Genomic DNA, 22523 nt, shown 5'->3' with positions numbered 1-22523 from the left:
CCCTAGAAGTAGATGAGCCTGCTTTTCAGATCCATGGGACAAAATTTCCCTCATCTAGTAGATCTTAATCATATACTCCGACCTAAGTCAGTGCAAAAAATTAAAACGCTTTCCCCAAAATCGTCCAAAAATTGCCCTGACTACTTTACAGAAGTATTGCTGCAATATTGATTTATCTCATCATATGTCATGGTCAATGAATGGTTAGAGAAATTTATATAGGAGACTGGACCAAGGGATCAATTCTAACAACCTTTACTGAAAAAAGAATCTGTGGAGCCAGCATGGTAGCTCATGCCTGGAATCCCAGCACTTCAGGAGGCCCAGGAGGGCAGATCCCTTGACCTCACGAGTTCAAGACCAGCCTGGCGAACAGGCTGAAACCCCACGTCTACTGAAAATACAAAAGTTAGTCAAGTGTGGTGGTGCCCACCGGGGATATCAGCTGATTGGGAGGCTCAGAAACCAGTACCAGGGCACTCCCTGCTCTTGATGGTGCCACTTAAAGATACCACAGGTTCTAGTAGGAGCAGGGTCCCCTTCAAGCTCCCCACAGTGGGTACTGTGTGCTATCACCGTGTTTCCCCCAGTGTCCCCAGAACAAAGCTTTGCCTACTGGGCCTCAGGAGATACTGGAAATGAGTAGAAGTTCAGTAGCCTCAGACATTCAGACCAACAGACTAGATGCTACCTGTCTGCAAAGTCTTATACAGTACACAGAGGATTCCTGTAAACATGATTTAGCCTTTTGCTGAGAAAAACAGGTGGTTCTGTGCCTGAGTCAGGAATCAACAGTTGGCATTGTAACCCCAGTCCCACACCCACCTTACTGCAGATGTGGAAATGTTGCTAAATACTTTGGCCTCTGACTTCCATCTTTAACTAAATGTTAAAATAACCATTTCTATTTTCTGCAAGTAGGGGAAGAATGAAATTAATTTTCATGGAGAAATTGGTTGTTTTCTCAAGACACCACAGGACATCATTCATCACTTTTGTGGTGGTCAACCTATACAACTTACTGTATGTCTTTAGCTGGTAGTTCAGGAAGTAGGCCACCTGGGTCATAAGAAGTCTATTTTTGCTGTCTCTGAAATTCGGTTTGTTTTCTTCCTGCCGGGAGCAGGATTTCTCAATGCCTTCTGGAACGTTCACCTCTGTGTTTTTTCTGGAAGGAGGCCTGCCAGACGCCACCTTGCTGATGTTTGTGGTAGAACACAGAAAGCCAGGGACTGGGGAGAAGAAACCCAGACACATGATGCATTAGAAACTGGTGACGTCAAACTGGTTTAATGAGGACTGAGGGATGTCACTGACAGCCTTGCCTATTGATTTGAAGATGTCGTTTCCCCGCTTTTACTCTTCTCATCTCCACTCTTGATCTCCTTAAAGTCAACTTGTCTTAGCTACACAGTCACCTTGAAACCAGGAAATAAACACTTCTACCTTTATCTTGCTTTTGAGTTCTGCAGGATCTTATATGCTAGAGGGGATTCCTGTAAACATGATTTAGCCTCTTGCTGAGAAAATCAGGTGGTTCTGTGCCTGTGTCAGGAATCAATAGCTGAGATATTAACACTAGGCCCACACGCGCCTTACTGCAGGCGTGGAAAAGTTGCTAAATACTTTGGCTGCTGTCTTCCATCTTTAACAAAATGTCACATTACGCATTGCTATTTTCCTAGAAGTATGGGAAGGATGAAATTAACTTGGAAGAAGAGAATGCATCGTTTCTCATAGACAAGACAGGACAGGACATTGTTCATCACTTTCGTGACAGTGAACCTAAAGAACTTACCTTCCGTCTTCAGCCGGCAGCCCAGGTAGTAGCCCACTTGACTCATAAGAAGTTTATTTTTCCTGTCTCTGCATTTCTGTTCTTCATCGTTATCTTTCCGATCTCCTGCAGACAAATTCAGAAGAGCAGGTCACATGAAGCAAATCATACTTCACACAAGACCAAATCAGTGTCCACTCATAGCACAAGGACTTAAAATATTCTCAATTTAAGAATGTGGTATTGTGACGAGAATATTCTAACGGGTCCTAGACTAAGTTGCCCTAGAAGTAGATGAGCCTGCTTTTCAGATTCATGGGACAAAATCTCCCTCATCTGCTAGATCTTAATCACGTATCCTCTGACCTAAGTCAATGCAAAACATTAAAACTTTTTCCACAAAATCTTCAAAAATTGCCCTAAATACTTTTCAGAAGTGTTGCTGCAATACTGATTTATCCAATCGTATATCATTGTCAATGAATTCTGAGAGAAATTTATATAGAAGACTGGTCCGACGGATGAATTCTAACAACCTTTACTGAAAAAAGAATCTGGGGAGCAGGCGTGGTCATTCACGCCTGGAATCCGAGCACTTTAGGAGGCCCGAGAGGGCAGATCACTTGACCTCAGGAGTTCAAGACCAGCCTGGCCAACATGGTGAAACCTCGCCTCTACTAAATATACAAAAATTAGCCAGGTATGGTGGTGCCCACCGGGGATGCCAGCTAATGAGGAGTTGAGGCACCAGTACCAGGGTACTCCCTGCTCTTGATGGTGCCACTTACAGATACCACAGATTCTAGTAGGAGCAGGGTCCCCTTCAAGCTCCCCACAGTGGGTACTGTGTGCTATCACTGTGTTTCCCCCAGTGTCCCCAGAACACAGCTTTGCCTACTGGGCCTCAGGAGATACTGGAAATGAGTAGAAGTTCAGTAGCCTCAGACATTCAGACCAACAGACTAGATGCTACCTGTCTGCAAAATCTTATACAGTACACAGAGGATTCCTGTAAACATGATTTAGCCTTTGGCTGAGAAAAACAGGTGGTTCTGTGCCTGAGTCAGGAATCAACAGTTGGCATTGTAACCCCAGTCCCACACCCACCTTACTGCAGACGTGGAAATGTTGCTAAATACTTTGGCCTCTGACTTCCATCTTTAACTAAATGTTAAAATAACCATTTCTATTTTCTGCAAGTAGGGGAAGAATGAAATTAATTTTCATGAAGAAATTGGTTGGTTTCTCAAGACAACACGGGACATCATTCATCACTTTTGTGGTGGTCAACCTATACAACTTACTGTATGTCTTCAGCTGGTAGTTCAGGAAGTAGGCCACCTGGGTCATAAGAAGTCTATTTTTGCTGTCTCTGAAATTCGGTTTGTTTTCTTCCTGCCGGGAGCAGGATTTCTCAATGCCTTCCGGAACGTTCACCTCTGTGTTTTTTCTGGAAGGAGGCCTGCCAGACGCCACCTTGCTGATGTTTGTGGCAGAACACAGAAAGCCAGGGACTGGGGAGAAGAAACCCAGACACATGATGGATTAGAAACTGGTGACGTCAAACTGGTTTAATCGGGACTGAGGGATGTCACTGACAGCCTTGCCTATTGATTTGAAGACGTCGTTTCCCCGCTTTTACTCTTCTCATCTCCACTCTTGATCTCCTTAAAGTCAACTTGTCTTAGCTACACAGTCACCTTGAAACCAGGAAATAAACACTTCTACCTTTATCTTGCTTTTGAGTTCTGCAGGATGTTATATGCTAGAGAGGATTCCTGTAAACATGATTGAGCCTCTTACTAAGAAAAACAGCTGGCTCTGTGCCTGTGTCAGGAATCAATAGCTGAGATATTAACACTAGGCCCACACGCGCCTTACTGCAGGCGTGGAAAAGTTGCTAAATACTTTGGCCTCTGTCTTCCATCTTTAACAAAATGTTACATTACCCACTGCTATTTTCTAAGAAGTATGGGAAGGATGAAATTAACTTTGAAGAAGAGAATGTATCGTTTCTCATAGACAAGACAGGACAGGACATTGTTCATCACTTTCGTGACAGTGAACCTAAAGAACTTACCTTCCGTCTTCAGCCGGCAGCCCAGGTAGTAGCCCACTTGACTCATAAGAAGTTTATTTTTCCTGTCTCTGCATTTCTGTTCTTCATCGTTATCTTTCCGATCTCCTGCAGACAAATTCAGAAGAGCAGGTCACATGAAGCAAATCATACTTCACACAAGACCAAATCAGTGTCCACTCACAGCACAAGGACTTAAAATATTCTCAATTTAAGAATGTGGTATTGTGACGAGAATATTCTAACGGGTCCTAGACTAAGTTGCCGTAGAAGTAGATGAGCCTGCTTTTCAGATCCATGGGACAAAATCTCCCTCATCTGCTAGATCTTAATCATGTATCCTCTGACCTAAGTCAATGCAAAACATTAAAACTTTTTCTCCAAAATCTTCAAAAATTGCCCTAAATACTTCCCAGAAGTGTTGCTGCAATACTGATTTATCCAATCGTATATCATTGTCAATGAATTCTGAGAGAAATTTTTATAGGAGACTGGAACGACGGAGGAATTCTAATAACCTTTACTGAAAAAAGAATCTGTTCACGCCTGGAATCCGAGCACTTTAGGAGGCCCGAGAGGGCAGATCACTTGACCTCAGGAGTTCAAGACCAGCCTGGCCAACATGGTGAAACCTCGCCTCTACTAAATATACAAAAATTAGCCAGGTGTGGTGGTGCCCACTGGGGATGCCAGCTAATGAGGAGTTGAGGCACCAGTACCAGGGTACTCCCTGCTCTTGATGGTGCCACTTACAGATACCACAGGTTCCAGTAGGAGCAGGGTCCCCTTCAAGCTCCCCATAGTGGGTACTGTGTGCTATCACCGTGTTTCCCCCAGTGTCCCCAGAACACAGCTTTGCCTACTGGGCCTCAGCATAAACCGGAACCAAACGGAAGTTTAGTAGCCTCAGACATTTAGACCAACAGACTAAATGCTACTCGTCTGTAGGATCTTATACGGTACAGAGAGGATTCCTGTAAACACGATTTAGCCTTTTGCTGAAAAAAACAGATGGTTCTGTGCCTGTGTCAGAAATCAATACCTGGGATTTCAACCCTAGTCCCACACCCACCTTGCTGCAGACGTGGAAAAGCTGTTAAATACTTTCACCACTGTCTTCCATCTTCAACTAAATGTTAAAATAACCATTTCTATTTTCTACAAGTATGGGAAGGATGAAACTAATTTTGATGAAGAGAAAGGTTAGTTTCTCGAGACAAGACAGGACACCATTCATCACTTTCCTGGTGGTAAACCTAAACAACTTACTGTATGTCTTCAGCTGGTAGTTCAGGAAGTAGGCCACCTGGGTCATAAGAAGTCTATTTTTGCTGTCTCTGATATTCGGTTTGGTCTCTTCCTGATGGGAGTAGGAATTTTCGAGGGTGTCTGGAAAGTTTGCCTGTGTGGTGTTCCCGGAACACGTCCTGCTGGATGGCACCATGCTAACGTTTGGGGCACCACAGGTAGAGGCAGGGACTGGGGAGAAGAAACCCAAACACATGATGGGTTAAAAACTGGAAATCAAATAGGTTTAATCAGGACTAGGGGATGTCAGTAACTCAAATTCTTAACTTACTGTTGAGAAAAACTTGATCCCCCCTCACAGCACTTTAGGGTCCTTAACCGCAAAAACCAGGTTCGCAATGCTTGAGCTGAGAGCTGAAGGCGCTGCCTGTAGCTCAGACTCTCACAAGAGTGTGGGAGCTAGTGGCCAGTGTCCCAGGTAACGGTCTGCTGTTGCAATAACTGAATTAGAACCTGGGCGTGTCATGGAATCTTAGGAGCCCTTCATCCCAACTGCCCAGGCTTTGCTAAAACACAGGCCTCCTGGTCTCACCTGAGGTCATAACCGATGGGGACCGTTCCTCTAACAGTCACTTTCAGTATTTGTGTACCCTTGTGACAATGCCAGTCCCATCTCACTCCCAATATAATGTAAGCATGTGCCTCATTTTTCATCTCGTGTGTATAAAATCATCAAGGCAGAAACAGTTTCCCAACACGTGATATTTTCTTAATGCTAGTCATGAAGTCAGTCACCCAACCTTCTCATATGTTAAAACAGAATTGAAGGCTTTTCCACAAGTTTAAGATATCAACCTATTACACTGCCATGATATCCTGAGTCTTCTGCAGTTTTTTCTGTATCCACTAGAAAGTGAATGAGTAATTCATTCTTTAAAAATGTTTTCTTTCCTGGCACAATATTCTTCTTGCTGCATCCCATGGTTACGCTGATTTATTTTTTCTTACTGGCAGATACCACTACGCTGATGTTTGTGGCAGAAGAGGCTTTTCATTATACTTAAGACCAATGTGACGTCCCTAGGTCCAAAGCTTCCTCTATGTGAGATGGTTTGTTTTTTAATGTGACTGAACATTACATCTCATTGTTGTCACTTATGGATGTCATTCTAATCCCAGAAGAGCTCTTTTCAAGGTATCAAGTCATCAAAATCATTTCTATAGAGATCTCCTGAAAGCATGTGTGACCATCTATCTTGGGAAGTCCTGTAAACCTGATATGATTTTGTTGTTTTCATTTTTTCCATATGTTGAAAATAACAGGGCCATGAGCGGTCCTTATGGAATACTGTTTGATAGATATTTTTCTGAGTTGGTCTAACACCGTTGATGTGTGGTTGCATCCCCCTAACCAAACACAGCAAGATCAAGGTGATGGTCAGGGGTGGTTGGTGGTCCTCCGTGTTGCTGTGCAATAGAAGGTGAATTTGAGATGAGAGGAACGAGGAGGGAAGAGTGATCCCCTGAACCACCTCCTCACTTTCTCAGCTTTCATCCCCACCTAGGTTTTGTGAGCCTGGGACTTGGGAGACTGTTCTGTAGCCCAGGTCTCCTATGTTTGGCTGCAGGCTTGCCTGAGGTGAGGGTGCAATGGGAGCGAAACTCCGTCTTAAAAAAAAAAAAAAAGAAAATTAAGTACTCAATAAATGTTTCTGAGAAACTTCCCTCAACTGAAGCTGCAGAAGAATAGTATAAGTATCACTGCCTCCTATACAATCATGGGACACTTACTCTGGCACCTGACCTAGGGCAGAGCTGTTTGATGTAAGAATGGACATCTCCACCCTTCTCCAAGCACGGTTATTCCCTCTTACCCACACTGACCTCAAGAGTATCCACTGCTACAGCAGCCCTGAGGTCGAGGCTCCTGGGTCTGGGGCGGGGGCTGACAGTGGTATCCTCCCCCTCTTGGAGTTGAAGCTGCCCCTCACCATAAACCAGCTCTGATCTACCCTATGGCTCTCTCTGGCCAGAGGCAGGAGACTCCTGTGGAGTAAGTTTCTCTCTCAGTCCACACTGCTCAGCTCATGCTGTTTCTTGAGAATTTAAATGATCATAGGCATTGCCCATTTCCCCTGAGGCTTCTGTCCCAGTTTGTCCTTATTCTCTCCTTCTTTGGTTTTCATTTACCAATGGCTTGTCCTTTGTGGATTATTCTCATCCCTTAAACCTGCTGACTTTTCTCCGCCTGTTCCCTCAGCTCTCGGATTCCAGCGTGTAGACTCAGCTCAGGCTCCTGCAGGAAACACAGAGTCAGGTCTCAGCTGAAGGTTCCAGGCAGCATTGAAAACCATCTCAATTCCTCAGAGACTCAGAGAAAACAGAGCAGGAACGGACCTCAGAGAGGTACAATAAGCCCCTACCTTCCCGATGAGGAACCTGAAGCCTACAAAGACTGACTCTCCCAGGCTCCCTCCCTCACCACTTGGTGGCAGCAGATCCCACACACAAGCCTTGGACTCAGTCTCCCTGTGCAGAGCAGGTAACTCACCCTCCAGAAGCTCACTGCTGCCGTTCAGAAACTTTAGATGAAAAATAGCCATTTCCTCCGTGAAAACAAAAATAGTAAAAGCCCCTTTCCTTGGACAAACCCTTTATCACAGTTCTATAGTCCTGGCATTTATACTTGGTCAGCTGTCATTCACTAGCTGCTAGATTGGGGCAGGGAGCACATAGGATCAAACAGCGTTTCACACAACCCTGCTTTCCTGGCCTGGGCTCTCAGTTCCTCTACTCTTCTTCAAAAACTTTCTTCTGCTGTAACTGCTGGAGAGTCCAGGCCCTCGCGTGGGTCATTTCTCCATGAAGATCCCTGTTATTTTCTTCCTCTCTTGGAGATAGAGAGGGCAGAGATTGGTTCTGGGACTCTATAGTCTTAGGTTTTCTCCTAAACCAGCCAGGGCAGCTGAAAGCAATCATGACTGCGAGAGGTCAGGACAGTGAAGAGGAGCGTGGGCTCACAAGGACAGCCCCTCGTGGAGATGGTCAGGACCGTGACACAGGCAATATCTGACCAATTCCGCCGGGGATGATGCAACAAGGATTAAGTGGAGGATGCTGCCATGAGGAGAAAGGGGAAGAACGAAAAGAGTGGGGGAAGAAGAAAAAGAAAATGTTTTCCAGAATCATAGAAAAAAATGCAGAGCCCAGAGGCAAAGCCCCCTGTCACAGAGGGTTAGTTCCAGGATGAGGAGCCTGATCAAGAAATTCCTGCTGGACTTTCCTCAGCACCACTTCAAAATGCTTTTGGATCAGTGACTTTGTTCCCTCCACTTTCCCTCTTTTTGAACAAGAATCCCTAGAATTGTTATTCTGTGACTGTCCCACCATTGCACACTGAGGACAGATAAGTTGTTTGTTCAGTTTCACAGGTCAACAGAGGTAAGGGAATTATATCAAGGATCTGTACTTTGGCCGGGCATGCTGACTCATGCCTGTAATCCTAGCACTTTGGGAGGCTGAGGGGGACAGATCCCCTGAGGTCAGGAGTTTCAGACTAGCCTGGCCAACAGGGCAAAACCCCGTTTCTACTAAAAATACAAAACAATTAGCTGAATCCAGTGGTGCATGCCTGTAATCTCAGCTACTCAAGAGGCTGAGGCAAGAGAATCGCTTGAATCCAGGAGGCAGAAGTTGCAGTAAGCCAAGATCACACCACTGCACTCCAGCATAGGTGACAGACCAAGACTCGCTCTCAAAAACAAAAACAAAAAAGAATCTGTACTTAATGGACACCTTCAGAAGTCTCATTTGCACTTGGTGTAGATAATTTAAATTTAAACTTTCGATCAGATTAGAGCTACATGACATTTTTCACTTTGAACTAATGCATTCATGACACGAAACTTGGAAACCTTAGGTAAGAGGGTATTTTGCATCTGTGAGGAACGTGAATGTCTGGGGACCAGAAGTTGAACTATGATAGGTGGAATTTCTAAAATGGTCCCCAAACATGCTGTACCCTTAGCTCTGGAACCTGTTAAGCTGATGAGACATTCCTGTGATTACGTTGTTACATGGCGGTCATATGACTTTAATCTCGGGAACCTGTTAGGCTGATGAGACATTCCTGTGATTACGTTGTTACGTGGCGGTCATGTGACTTTAAAGAGTCATATGGTTTGACTCTGTGTCTCCACCCAAATCTCATGTTGAATTATAATCCTGAGTGTTAGAGGTGGGGCCTGGCGGGAGGTTATTGGATCATGGGGATGGTTTCTAATGGCTCAGCACCATCCCCCAAGTGCCATCACATGACAGAGTTTCCATGAGATCTAGTTGTTTAAAAGTACGTAGCACTTCCCCTTTCTCTCTCTCTCTCCTGCCAGCCATGTGAAGACCGTGCCTGCTTCCACTTCCACCATGATTGTGACTTTCCTGAGGCCTCCCCAGAAGCAGAAGCCTGCACAGCCCACAGAACCATGATCTGATTAAACTTCTTTCTTTATAAATCACCCACGTCATTAATTATAACACTGCAAGAACAGACTAATACAAAGGCTGAGCTTTTCTGAGTGGGCCGGATCGAATCACATCACTCCCTAAATGTCAGAGATTTCTCTAGTGGGTAGGAGAAGACAAAGTCAGAGAGAGGATGGGAGCTGGAGAAGAATTCCATGGGCTGTTGTTGGTTGGAAGATGGGGAAAGTGAGAAAGAATGCAGGTGGCCTCTGGATTCAGGGTGTCTCCTGGCTAAGAGCCAGGAGGACTGAAAAGGGATCTCAGTCCTCCACCCACAAGAAGAGGAATTCTGCCGATACATCTGTAGGGAACTTGGAAGAGTACCTTGAGCTCTAGATGACAAACACAGGCAGCCCATAACTGGATTTCAGCCTCCTAAGACCCTGATCAGAGAACCCAATCATTCCTGATTTCTGTGGTTTCAGACAACTAACTTGTTATAATGCGTTAAAAGGTAGCAACAGAAAACTAGTTACAGGTGCCTATATGTACTCTTTCTATATTTTCACATACATGTATGCTAATCCCTATAGGCACAAAAAAGAAAAAAAAGCAAAGGAGTACAGTAAAATGTTATACTTACCTTTATGGGAGCATCACAAGGACTGTTATAGAGCCCTTGCAACTTGAAGAAGATAATGAAGGCATTTCAGGCAGGTGAGAAGTGTCTCTTCAATGTTACCTACCCAATTTCTGAAAGAAAAAAGATGGTAAAATGCTTCACTCCCAGCCAAGTGTGGTGGCTCACGCATGTAATCCCAGCACTTTGGGAGGCTAAAACGGGTGGATCACCTGAGGATGGGAGTTTGAGACCAGCCTAACCAACATGGAGAAACTCTGTCTCTACTAAAAATACAAAATTAGCCAGGCATGTAATCCTAGCAACTCGAAAGGCTGAGGCACAAGAATCACTTGAACCCTAGAGGTGGAAATTGTAGTGAGCTGAGATTGCACCATAGCACTCCAGCATGGTGGTACGCGCCTGTAATCCCAACACTTTGGGAGGACGAGGCGGGCAGATCACCTGAGGTCGGGAGTTCAAGACTAGCCTGGATCCAAGATGGCTGATCACTAGCAGCTCGGGATTGTAGTTCCCAGAGAAAGCGCACATAATGAGAGGACGCCACACTTTCAGACGAATTTTTGTTACCCACGGACCAGAAGACTCCCAGCGGAGGAGCCCCACGGGTCACCAGGGTGACTCTTGTGGCCAGCGTGGTGGTTTGGCCGGCGCCCCAGTGTGGCGGTTCTTGATGAAAAGTAAACGGGACTGGGTCCCCTTTCGGTTGATGTTTGGAGCTCCAGGAAGGCAGAGCCATCCATTTACCTGATTGAAGAAGGGACTCAAGAGGGAAGCCAGACCGGAGATTCCCGGGCAGAAAAGCATCACGAATCTTTATGCCGCTGTTTTGGCCAGCGCAGTGGGTTGCTCAGATTTCAGCACTGGGAATCAACAAGGTGGACGCCCACTCAGAGACCTAATTTGAAAGTAGGCAATTACAAAGATGACAAGTGGATGAACTCACAGTGATGGGAAGAAACCAGCATAAAAAGGCTGAGAATACCCAAGATCAGAATGCCTCTCCTTCTACAGGGGATCACAGTTCCTCATCAACAAGAGAACAAGGCCTGATGGAGAACGAGTGCATTCCATTAACAGATTTAGGCTTCAGAAAGTGGATAATAAGGAACTTTAGTGAGCTAAAAGAACATGTTCTAGCCCAATGTAAAGAAACTAAGAACCTTGAAAAAAGGTTTGACTAAATGCTAATGAGAATAGACAGAGCGGAATATAAGTGAATTAATGGAATTGAAGAACACAATACGAGAACTTCGCGAAGTATGCCAGAGTTTTTTTTTTTCTTCTTTGAGACGGAGTTTCACTCTTGTTACCCAGGCTGGAGTGTTATGGCGCGATCTCGGCTCACCGCAACCTCCGCCTCCTGGGTTCAGGCAATTCTCCTGCCTCAGCCTCCTAAGTAGCTGGGATTACAGGCACGCACCACCATGCCCAGCTAATTTTTTGTATTTTTAGTAGAGACAGGGTTTCACCATGTTGACCAGGATGGTCTCGATCTCTTGACCTCGTGATCCACCCGCCTCGGCCTCCCAAAGTGCTGGGATACAGGCGTGAGCCACCGTGCCCGACAAATGCACAGGTTTTAACAGTCGAATTGATAAAGCAGAAGAAAGGATATCAGAGGTCGAAGACCAACTTAATGAAATGAAATGAGAAGACAAGATTAGAGAAGAAAGAGTAAAAAGGAATGAGCCAAGTCTCCAAGAAATATGGGACTATGTGAAAAGACCTAATTTACGATTGATAGGCATACCTGAATGTCATGAAGAGAATGAATCCAAGTTGGAAAATATTTTTCAGGATATGATTCAGGAAAACTTTCCTAATCTAGTAAGGCAGGACAATACTCAACTCCAGCTAATCCAGAGAACACTACAAAGATATTCCTCAAGTAGAGCAACTCCAAGACACATAATCGTTAGATTCACTAGGGTTGAAATAAAGGAGAAAATTCTAAGGGCAGCTAGAGAGAAAGATCATATTACCCATAAAGGGAAGCCTATCAGACTCTCAGCAGACCTCTCACCAGAAACCCTACAAACTAGAAGAGAGGGGGTCAATATTCCACATCCTCAAAGAAAAGAATTTTCAACTCAGAATCTCATATGCCGCCAAACTAAGCTTCATAAGCGAAGGAAAAAGAAAATTTTTCGCGAACAAGCAAGCACTCAGAGATTTCATCACCACCAGGCCTGCTTTACAAGAGCTTCTGAAAGAAGCACTACAAACAGAAAGGAACAACCAGTATCAGTCATCCCAAAAACTTATCAAAACGTAAACAGTATCTCTATAATGAAGAATTTACATCAACTAATGGACAAAATAGCCACCTAGCATTAAATCACAATATTGAACTCACAGATATTAATATTAATTCTAAATTTAAATGGATTAAATGCCCCAATCAAAGACAGAGACAGGTAAATTGAATAAAAAGTCAAAACCTGTCGGTACGCTGTAACCAGATCTATTTCACAAGCAACGACATACAAAGACTCAAAACAAAGGGATGGTGGAAGATTCACCAATTAAATGGAGAGAAAAAAGAAACAAAAACAAAAACACGAGTTGTAACTTTAGTCTCTCACAAAATAGACTTTCATAGTAACAAAGACTAAAAGGAACAAAGAAGGATATTGCATAATGGTAAAAGGATCAATGCAACAATATGAGTTAATAACTATAAATATATATGCACCCAAAACAGGAGCACCCAGATACATAAGACAAGTTCTTAATGACTTATAAAGAGACCTGGACTCCCGCACAATAATAGCGGGAGATTTTGACACCACATTGTTAATATTCGATGGATCAATGACATAGAAAATTAATAGGGACATCCATGATTTGAACTTAGACCTGGAATAAGTAAACTTAGTGAATATTTATAGAATTCTCCACCCCAGGTCCACAGAACATACATTTTTCTCAGTATCATATTACACCTATTTTGAAAGTGACTACATAATTGAAAGTAAATCACTCTTCAGCATTTGCATAGTATTTCACAGACTTAAATGAAATATTAGTTGGCTGTTTGTTTGTTATTTTCTTCCCTTATTCCTTCCTGTCTCCGTTGTTAAGCACAATTATCGGCATAAAAGAGGTTTTTAATAACCATTTTTAGATGGCATTCCAGCCCAGGCAACAGAGCAAGAATCCTGTTCTCTCTCTCCCTTTTTCTTTCTCTTTCATTCTTTCTCTCATTAAAAAAAACAAAAAACAAAACAAAAGAAAAAGACTAGCCTGACCAACATGGAGAAACCGCATCTCTACAAAAAATACAAAATTAGCTTGGCTTGGTGGTTCATGCCTGTAATCCCAGCTACTCAGGAGGCTGAGGCAGGAGAATTGCTTGAACCCGGGAGGCAGAGGTTGCAGTGAGCCGAGATCACACCATTGCACTCCAGCCTGCGCAACAAGAGCGAAACTCTGGCTCAAAAACAAACTTAACTCCACAAAACAGTATCTGCAAATTCATCATCTACATTTCTAATAGAAGGTTTTTTTTTTTTCAGCTCTTTCACTTGTGCTCACCAGACAAGGTCTGATAGCAACTATCTGTCACCAGCATAGATGAACCAATTCAAGGACAGCAATAAACAGGACTACTACTAAGTTCCCCCTAAGGAAGTACTTAGAATAAAATATCTCCTCTGGTTGCCACAAGAGTAAGACACAGTCCATCATATAAAATTCCAATCTAATAAAAGCTGAAACAATGTTGTCTGGTTTCCAAATTTTAATTTTGTTCAGGCTCCGTCATGGTGACTAGGGATTGGAAAATGACTGCAAAGAGGCTCTGGGGAATCTGGGGGAGGTAAGAAATGTAGTCTGTATTCTAAGAGGGGACTGAGGTGATGGCTATACAAAATTCTACATATCTACTTAAGTTATTCAATTCTACATTTGCCATTAGTGACTTTTATTACAAGTAACTTGTTAAATGAAATTTCTGGTTTCTACTCCAACTTGCAAGGAGCCAGGAGGTCACCACTTGTCCTCACAACAAGAAAATAGCTGAACAAACTGAACATTATCAAACCTTATTAGAGGGCCTAGAGGAGAGGTCACAGGGCAAACTGCCATGCTGAAAACAAGAAAGACAGGCAAATACAGAGAACAGAAGCTGCTGAAGCCAGCAACTGGGAGGAACACTTAAATGGTACTGACAGATTACTAGAAGCTGAGGGTGGCCTGGCTTGAGCATTAAAAACTCTTTGGGGCCCAGAATTGGGGGGATCTCACACTTCTCTAAAGTTTTACCACCTGGAGCCCAACCAGGTTCTCATAGTAAAGATCAGAAAAATCCCCACAGAACTCACACTGCCAACTTCAGCACTAATTATAAAGCTACAGTAACCAAACAGTATGGAAACTGGTGAAGAAACAAAAAAACAGACAAATAGTTCACTAGAAAAGAATACAGAGCTCAGAAATACACCTACATAAACACTCAACTGATCTTTGAGAAAGGCGCAAAGGCAACTGAACAGGGAAAGGATAGTCTTTTCAACAAATGGTGCTAGAATGACTAGATATCCACATGTGAAAAATAAATAAATCTAGGCACAGATTTTACACCTTTCACAAAATGGATCTTAAACTTCAATGTAAGGTGCAAAACTGTAAGACTCCTAGAGGATAACATAGGGGAACATCTGGGTGACCCCGGGTTTAGTGATGACTTCTCAGACACACTGTCAAAAACACAATCCAGGAAAGAAAAATTGTTAAGTTGAACTTCTTTAAAATTAAAAACTTCTGCTCTGTGAAAGACATTGTTACGAAAATGAATAAACAAGTGATAAACTGGGAAAAAAATATCGGCTAAATACAGATCTGAAGAAAGACTGGTGTCCAAAATATATAAAGGACTCTTAAAACTCAATAATATTAAAGCAAACAACCCAATTTAAAAATGGGCAGAAGATCTGGATGCTTCACCAAAAAGATATATGGATGGCGAATAAGCATATGAAAAAGATGCTCAAAACCATGTGTCACTAGGAAATTGCATATTAAACCAATGAGATGCCACTACACTATAACATACACCTAATAGGAAGATTCAAATCCAAACAAGTGACAATACCAAAGGCTGTCAAAGATGCAGAGCAACGGGAACTCTCATTCACTGCTAGTGGAGATGCAAAATGCTAGTCACTTTGGAAAACAGTTTGGTAGGTTTTTTGTTTTGTTTTGTTTTGTTTTTTTTACAAAGCTAAACATAGCCTTGCCACATAATCCTGCAAATAGCGTTTTAGATATTTACCAAACTAATCTGAAAACATGTTCACTCAAAACCTTGCATCCAAGTATTTACAACAGTTTTGCTCATACTTGTCAAAAACTGAAAGTAACCAAAATGTCCTTCACTGGCCGGGCACGGTGGCTCACGCCTGTAATCCCAGCACTTTGGGAGGCCGAGGCGGGTGGATCATGAGGTGAAGAGATTGAGACCATCCTGGTCAAAATGGTGAAACCCCGTCTCTACTAAAAATACAAAAAATTAGCTGGGCATGGTGGTGCGTGCCTGTAATCCCAGCTATTCAGGAGGCTGAGGAAGGAGAATTGCCTGAACCCAGGAGGCAGAGGTTGCGGAGAGCCGAGATCGTGCCATTGCACTCCAGCCTGGGTAACAAGAGCGAAACTCCGTCTCAAAAAAAAAAAAAAAATGTCCTTCACTAAGTGAATGGTTAAACAAACTGTGGTATATCTGTACGAGAGAATATGATTCAGTGATAGAAAGAAATGAGCTATCAGGCCATGAGAAGACATGGAGGAACTTTGAATACACAATGCTAGGAAGAAACTAGTCTAAAGACTCTACACACTATGATTCCAACACTAGGACATTCCAGGAAAGTCAAAATGGTAGAGAGAGTGAAATGATCAGTGATTGCCAAGCGTGGAGGAGAGATGAATTGGTTGGACGCAAGGAGGTCTTCAGCAGTGAAACTATTCTGTGTGATACTGTACTGAGGATTCAGGACATTAGGTAATTGTCAGAAAGCATAGAACAATAAAACTCAAAGAATGAACCCTAATGTAAACTATGGAGTTGAGTTAATAATAACATATCAATACTGATTAATCAATTGTAAACATGTATCACACTAATGCAAGATACTAATGATAGAGGAAATTGTGTGCTAGGGGACAAGAGAGAATAGGGGAATTCCCTGTACTATTAGCTCAATTTATCTGTAAACCTAGAATTACTCTAAAAAATAATGTCTATTAAATGTTATTAAAGTTAGGATGCAACAGCCCCAAATCAAAATGTTGGTGGCATCCTGTCACTGTGTGGTTCATACTGGGCGCTGAGGTGCACCAACCTGGAGTCAGAACAGTCGGAGACATCAACGCCTGTGCCTTCGTTCTCTGGTTCTGCGGGTGTCCCCGGAATCCAGAGAGCAGATCAGTTAGCTTGAGACAGACTCAGTGCTCCAGAGAGTACAGGCTTCTGGTAGGACAGGGAGAAATCATCTCAGGGCAGTGATATGGCCGATATATATTTTATTTTGGACGTGGGTGAATCCCGAAGTCTAAAAAGTATTTAACTTAGAAGACAGATACTCTCTGCTCATTATTTTAAGAACAAATTTAGAATCGTTGTTAAACTTACATCTTTATTTCTCTAGCTGGCCAGGACCTCATGAGTAGCTACTGATGTCACTAGTGTCCTCTGAATACCTTGGCAGTGTTAACTGTTTTGACCCAACAGGAAACTGAGGTGTTGCTTGTACCTAAGATGCTGACACCTGGCAGAAGTCCAGGGTCACTGGCCCAGAGCAAGTCATCCAGCTGTTGAGAACAACCAGAAGGGGGACCACGTCATCCACTGAGGTCATCTCAATGCAGCATGAGCCACTTGCTCTAATGAAGCCACCATCACTACACTTCTTATAACTCGCTGTTCACTAGACTCAGAGTTCTGTCAAAGCTGAGATCATATTCTACTCATCTCTGTGTTCATGATTCCCAGCTTAGGGTCTGGCACTAAGGAAGTTCTCAGCACTGTTCACTCAAGATAGGATAAAACTGACTACACAGATCCAATCCAATCACTGACATTCCTCTCCAAAATGTCCTACCAAGGATGCTATAATTTCTCCCAAGATGCAGCAAGCCCCCTTCCTACACCTGTAGGGCCCTGATCTACACCAGTCATGTGCCAGGATCTTCTTCCGTGGGACACTGGAGGAAAAACGGGACTACTCTGAAGAATTCCTCTTACGGTTTCCCTTGTCATTAGGAGCAATGTCTTCACCTACACTCCCATCCTCTGGGCTGCCATGACACCCCACTTTTGGAGAACTACTATCTTTTCTTGAAATCCTGTCTTTGTGTTCTTTCTCTCATGGGCTTGAGTTCCTTGGGGAAACATTACTATTTGAACCCCAAGTGCTTAACACAGTGCAGAGAAAATTAAACACGCAGTAAATACTCGTATCACATACAGACCTTCCTCAACTGAAAGTGCAGAGGAATAGTGTAAGTATCACCGCCTCATATACTGGCAAGAAACACTTACTCTGGCACCTGACCTAGGGCAGAACTGTTTATTTTAAGAATGGACATCTCTAACCCTTCTCCAAGCACGGTTACTCCCTCTAATCCACACTGACCTGAAGAGTATCCACTGCTACGGCAGCCCCGAGGTCCAGGCTCCGGGGTCTGGGGCGGGGCTCACGGTCGTATCCTCCCCCTCTTGGAGTTGGTGCTGCCCCTCACTATAAACCAGCTCTGATCTACCCTTTGGCTCTCCCTGGCCAGGGTCAGGAGACTCCTGTGGAGTAAGTTTCTCTCTCAGTCCCCACTGCTCAGCTTGCGCTGCTCCTCCAGTGCTTGAATGATCATAGGCCCATTGCCCATTTCCCCTGAGGCTTCTGGCCCAGTTTGTCCTTATTCTCCCCTTCTTCGGTTTTCACCTGTTCTACCATTGACTTGTCCTTTGCAGGTTATTCTCTTTTACAAAACCTGCTGCCTTTCTTTCTTCCATCTGATCCCTCGGTTCTGGGCTTCCAGGGTATGGACTCAGCTCAGGCTCTGCAGGAGAAACACAGGGGCCAGAGTCAGGAGTCAGACCCAGAGAGGTCAGAGGCAGGTTACAGGTCCAGGGAGTCTTAAAAACCATCATAGTCCCTCAAGGACTCACAGAAAACTCAGCAGGAAGGGACCTCAGAGAGGTACAATAAGCCCCTACTTTACTGATGACAAAACTCAAGTCCAGAAAGACTAAGACTCTCCCAGGCTCCCTCACCACTTGGTGGCAGCAGATACACCACGCAAGCCTTGGCCTCACCCTCCCTGTGCAAAGCAGGTAACTCACCCTCCAGAAACTCACTGCTGCCTTTCAGAAAACTTTAGATCAAATACAGCAATTTCACCTTGCAAACAGAGTAAAAGGGCCTTTCCTTGGACAATTCTTTATCACGGTTCTATAGTCCTAATATTTATTCTCAGTCCTTTGTCATTCGCTGGCTAGTAGATTGGGGCAGGGAGCACATGAGAATTAAATAGTGCTTAACACAACCCTGCTTTCCCAGTCTGGGCGTTCAGCTCCTCCATTCTTCCTCAGGGAGTTTCCTCTGCTGCAACTGCTGGAGAGTCCAGGCCCTCATGTGGGTCATTTCTCCATGAAGATCCCAGTCATTTTCTTCCTCTCCTGGACATAGAGAGGGCAGAGAATGGTTCTGGGACTCCATAGTCTTAGGTTTTCTCCTAAGCCAGCCAGGTCAGCTGAAAGCAATCATGACTGAGAGAGGTCAGGTCAGTGAAGACGGTCCCAGAGGAGCACAGGCTCACAAGGACAGCCCCTCGTGGAGACGGTCAGGACCGAGACACGGGCAATATCTGACCAATTCTGCCGGGGATGATGGACCAAGGATTAAGCGGAGGATGCTGCCATGAGGAGAAAGAAGAGGAACCACAGGAGTGGGGGAAAAAAACAAGATAGACAATAATGGTTTCAAGAAATGCAGAGCAAAGATCCCAGAGGCAAAGTCCCACAGGATGGAGGCTCAGTCCCAGGCTGTGGATCCTCCTTAAGAACCTCCTGCTGGATTTTGCCCAGCTCCATTTCCAAACTATTTTGGGTCAGTGACTTCCTTCTCCCCTCTATGTTCCTTCTTTTTGAACTAGAATCACTGTAATTGTTATTCTGTGTCTGTCCGGCCATTCCACATTAGGAGCAGATAAGTAGTTTGCTCAGTTTCACAGGTCGACGGAGGTAAGGAAATTATGTCAAGGATCTGTACTTAATGGACACCCTCAGAAGCCTCATCCACACCTGGTGTGGATATTTTAGATGAGATTTTAAACTTTGGATCTGATGTGGTCTATGTGACATTTTTCATGTTGAACTAATGCTTTAATGACATGAAATCTGGAAACTTTAGAGGAGAGGGTGCATGTATTTTGCAGATGGGGGAACGTGAGTGTCCAACTGTGGTAGATGGAATTTCTGAAATGGTCCCCAAATATGTCATACCCTTGTCTCTGAAGCCTGTTAAGGTGATGAGACACCATTCCTGTGATTATGCTGTTATATGACAGTTACATGACTTGAAGATGGTGAGGTTACCTGCATGAAGTGGATCGAATCACATCACTCCGTAGGTGACAGAGCTTTCTGTGGCTGGTTGGAGAAGATGAAGTCAGAGAAGGGAGGAGCCCGAGAAGGACTCCATGAGTTGTGATTGGCTGAAAGATGGAAAAGACAGGTAAGGAGGAAAGCAGGTGGCCTCTGAAGTCAGACTGTCTCCTGGCTGACAGCCAGCAGAGAAAAAGGGCCCTCAGTCCTCCACGAACAAGAATAGAAACTCTTTCAATACATGTAGTGAACTCGGAAAAATAGCCTGAGCTCTAGAGAAAAAGCATTCCCAGGCCATTCCTGGATTTTAGCCTCACATGACCGTGACCGGAAAACTCAGGAAGGAAGGAAAAGAAGGAAAGAAGGGAGGGATAGGGGAACAGGCAAACTTACATGAAGATGAGAAGATCCAGGGGAACTTACACCACCAATATTTTCCAACAACGGGAACACGCTAACTAGTTGAGAGAGAGAGACGCACTACTATAAAACCATATACTGTGTCCATGGCGTAGGATCCTTCCTGCTTCTCTGGGACACTTTCTGTCTCTGGCCTGCTGTTGCTAGAGACACTGAGTCTTCCCTTTGGACAAGTTCTGGCACCCACAGGAATGAGATGAGACAGTGAACCCCAGAACACCAGTCCACAACCTTCCCTGCTGCTCCTTGTCCACTCCAGAAGCTACCCGGCTGCAGGTGGGGGTCATAGCCCCTGGGTCTGATATCGTCCCTTTGCCTTTCTCACTGGGCTTCTCTCCTTGCACTGGCTCCCACTCCCCCAGGACCTGGCAGGAGACCATATGAGAAGGACACAAACAGGCCACATCGCTTTCTTTTTCCCCTTCTCGATGCCTGCAGCGGTGGGTTCCATGGGATAGTGACCTGCTATTTACTCATTATGGTGCCCCTAACCCAGAGCAGGGCCTGGCACCTAATAGTCACCCTGTGAATGCTCAGTGAAAGAAGGCGTCCACCACAAGGTCCTGAGGAACCAAGAATTCCACAGTGGTCCATCAATTTTAAGTCCTACACCATTCTAGAATGGGAGATTGAAAGGCCTTCAAAAGTGGCCACTCTCTGAAACCACTATACTGGCAGCTGAGCCATGTTTCCCCAACCTGGACACATCTAGAGGGCACCGCCTAAATCCAGACACATCTCCCCACCCAGGACGGTGCAGGGGCCTCAGCCTGGGAAATGCAGGTAGACGGGAGAACCATGAAAGCTGAAGAGGAGAAAGCAGGTGAAAAAGAACAGCAAGGTGGAAACAGAGAGACAAATGGGGATGGAGACTAGGGGCTGAGAGGGGAAGAGAGAGGAGAGGGACGTACATCTAGCCACTGAGAAAAAGGCCTGAAGAGAACACTGTCCTCTCCTGAAGTCAAATAACTTCCACCTGACCATGCACTGCGGCTTGTGGGGGGCACACGCTGGTTATGCTATGATGTTTAGGGCCTATGGAATCTTCCCTTCTCATCTGAATCCCAATAGAGAGAGGACTCTCTGACCCCATCCAGTTGGCAGTGCCTCATGATTTTAACCTGTTGGATCTGGCAGCTCTTCATGTCAGCCCATACCGTGTGAGGCTGCTCGTGGTGCACTGAATGGGGAAGATTCTACATCAGTACCTCGGAGAGTCCACTGGAAGCCCTGGACAGCGGGAGTCGGTGGTGCCCCAGCGTGGAGGCCCAGAGCACACGGCGCTGAAGCTCCAGACACCCTCAGGAGGACAGTAAAGAACAATGTGCCGGTGAGAGCCTGGGTTAGCAGGAACCTCCGCCTGGGTCTGAACATGATTGGCCTTCATACGGGCTATGACATAAAAGAGAGAAATCAAGGTTAACATTAAGATTTGGGGCTTCGGCAACGTGAAGGCTGAAACTGCCATTTGTTGAGACTCGGAAGACTGAGAAAGGAGCAGACTGAAAGGTGGCGGGAACTAGGGTTGGTTGGGTTTCTGTCGTATGCAATCAACGGTCCTGACCAGCCTGGGCAACATAGTAAGACCCTGTCTCTGAAAATAAAAAATTAGCCAAGCATGGTGGTACACACGTGCAGTCTCAGCTCCTTGGGAGACTGAGGCAGGAGGATTCCTTGAGCCTTGAGTTAGAGGTTACAGTGAGCTATGATGGCACCACTGCACTCCAACCTACAGGAGGGAAAAAAAAGGTCCTGATTAAATACTTGCATACCCAGAGAAGTTTTCACAAAGTACTCTTTCAGGGAGATCTTAGTGAACAGGAATTCCATTCTTTCTGTTAGGAAATTAAGAGAGTGTGGGTGTGGTTAGTTAATGCTGACTGAACTATCTTTGGAATCTCATCTACTGGTCTATCTGGTCTATTTATATATGTATATTCTATCTGCTGTCTCACTGAGCTTTGCTAGTTTATGCTGCAGTAACAAAAGCCCCCAAATCTTAACAGCTACACATACAAAGGTTGATTTTCATTGACATTTCCTTGTATGGCAGGTTAACTGTGACTCTACTCTAGACAACTTCTTTTATTTGTTAGGTGGTGAATGCTGTGATACTCGGAGAATTTTTGAATGTGGTTCATTCATTCATTTAACAACTATTTCTTCAATATCTGTTTCATACCAGGCAAGGTCAAGTACTGAGAACACAGTAGTAAATAAGAGACAAGATCTCTAATTTCCAAGAGCTTATATTAAAATGAGATTAAATACATACAAAATCATCATAATAATGAAT

General features: G+C 44.4%; 1 protein-coding gene and 2 long non-coding RNA genes across 3 annotated transcripts in view; all 3 read right to left on the bottom strand.

Moving 5' to 3' along the window:
• Positions 1-22303, bottom strand: part of LOC135269493 (neuroblastoma breakpoint family member 3-like) — a 38990-nt gene extending 16687 nt beyond the window's left edge. Inside the window, 10 exon segments of the mRNA XM_064363696.1 lie at positions 1023-1232; positions 1799-1903; positions 3082-3291; positions 3858-3962; positions 5124-5333; positions 10774-10950; positions 17354-17409; positions 20459-20592; positions 20974-21032; positions 21349-22303. Of these exon segments, the coding sequence (XP_064219766.1) occupies positions 1023-1232; positions 1799-1903; positions 3082-3291; positions 3858-3962; positions 5124-5333; positions 10774-10950; positions 17354-17409; positions 20459-20592; positions 20974-21032; positions 21349-21601 (1519 nt within the window). The 5' untranslated portion in view covers positions 21602-22303.
• Positions 5372-10268, bottom strand: LOC135269419 (uncharacterized). Its single transcript, XR_010337712.1, has 3 exons — positions 10207-10268; positions 7293-7398; positions 5372-5588 (listed from the first exon to the last, which is right to left on the bottom strand). It is a non-coding gene; the product is annotated as an uncharacterized LOC135269419 (long non-coding RNA).
• Positions 17917-20120, bottom strand: LOC135269418 (uncharacterized). Its single transcript, XR_010337711.1, has 3 exons — positions 19799-20120; positions 18144-18261; positions 17917-18001 (listed from the first exon to the last, which is right to left on the bottom strand). It is a non-coding gene; the product is annotated as an uncharacterized LOC135269418 (long non-coding RNA).
• Positions 22304-22523: the final 220 nt, after the last annotated feature.

This window comes from Aotus nancymaae, unplaced genomic scaffold, assembly GCF_030222135.1.
Source record: "Aotus nancymaae isolate 86718 unplaced genomic scaffold, 86718_ANA_hifiasm-v0.15.2.pri h1tg000053l, whole genome shotgun sequence".
NCBI classification, from domain to species: Eukaryota; Metazoa; Chordata; class Mammalia; order Primates; family Aotidae; genus Aotus; species Aotus nancymaae.
This window is presented reverse-complemented; position numbering and strand designations above follow the sequence as displayed.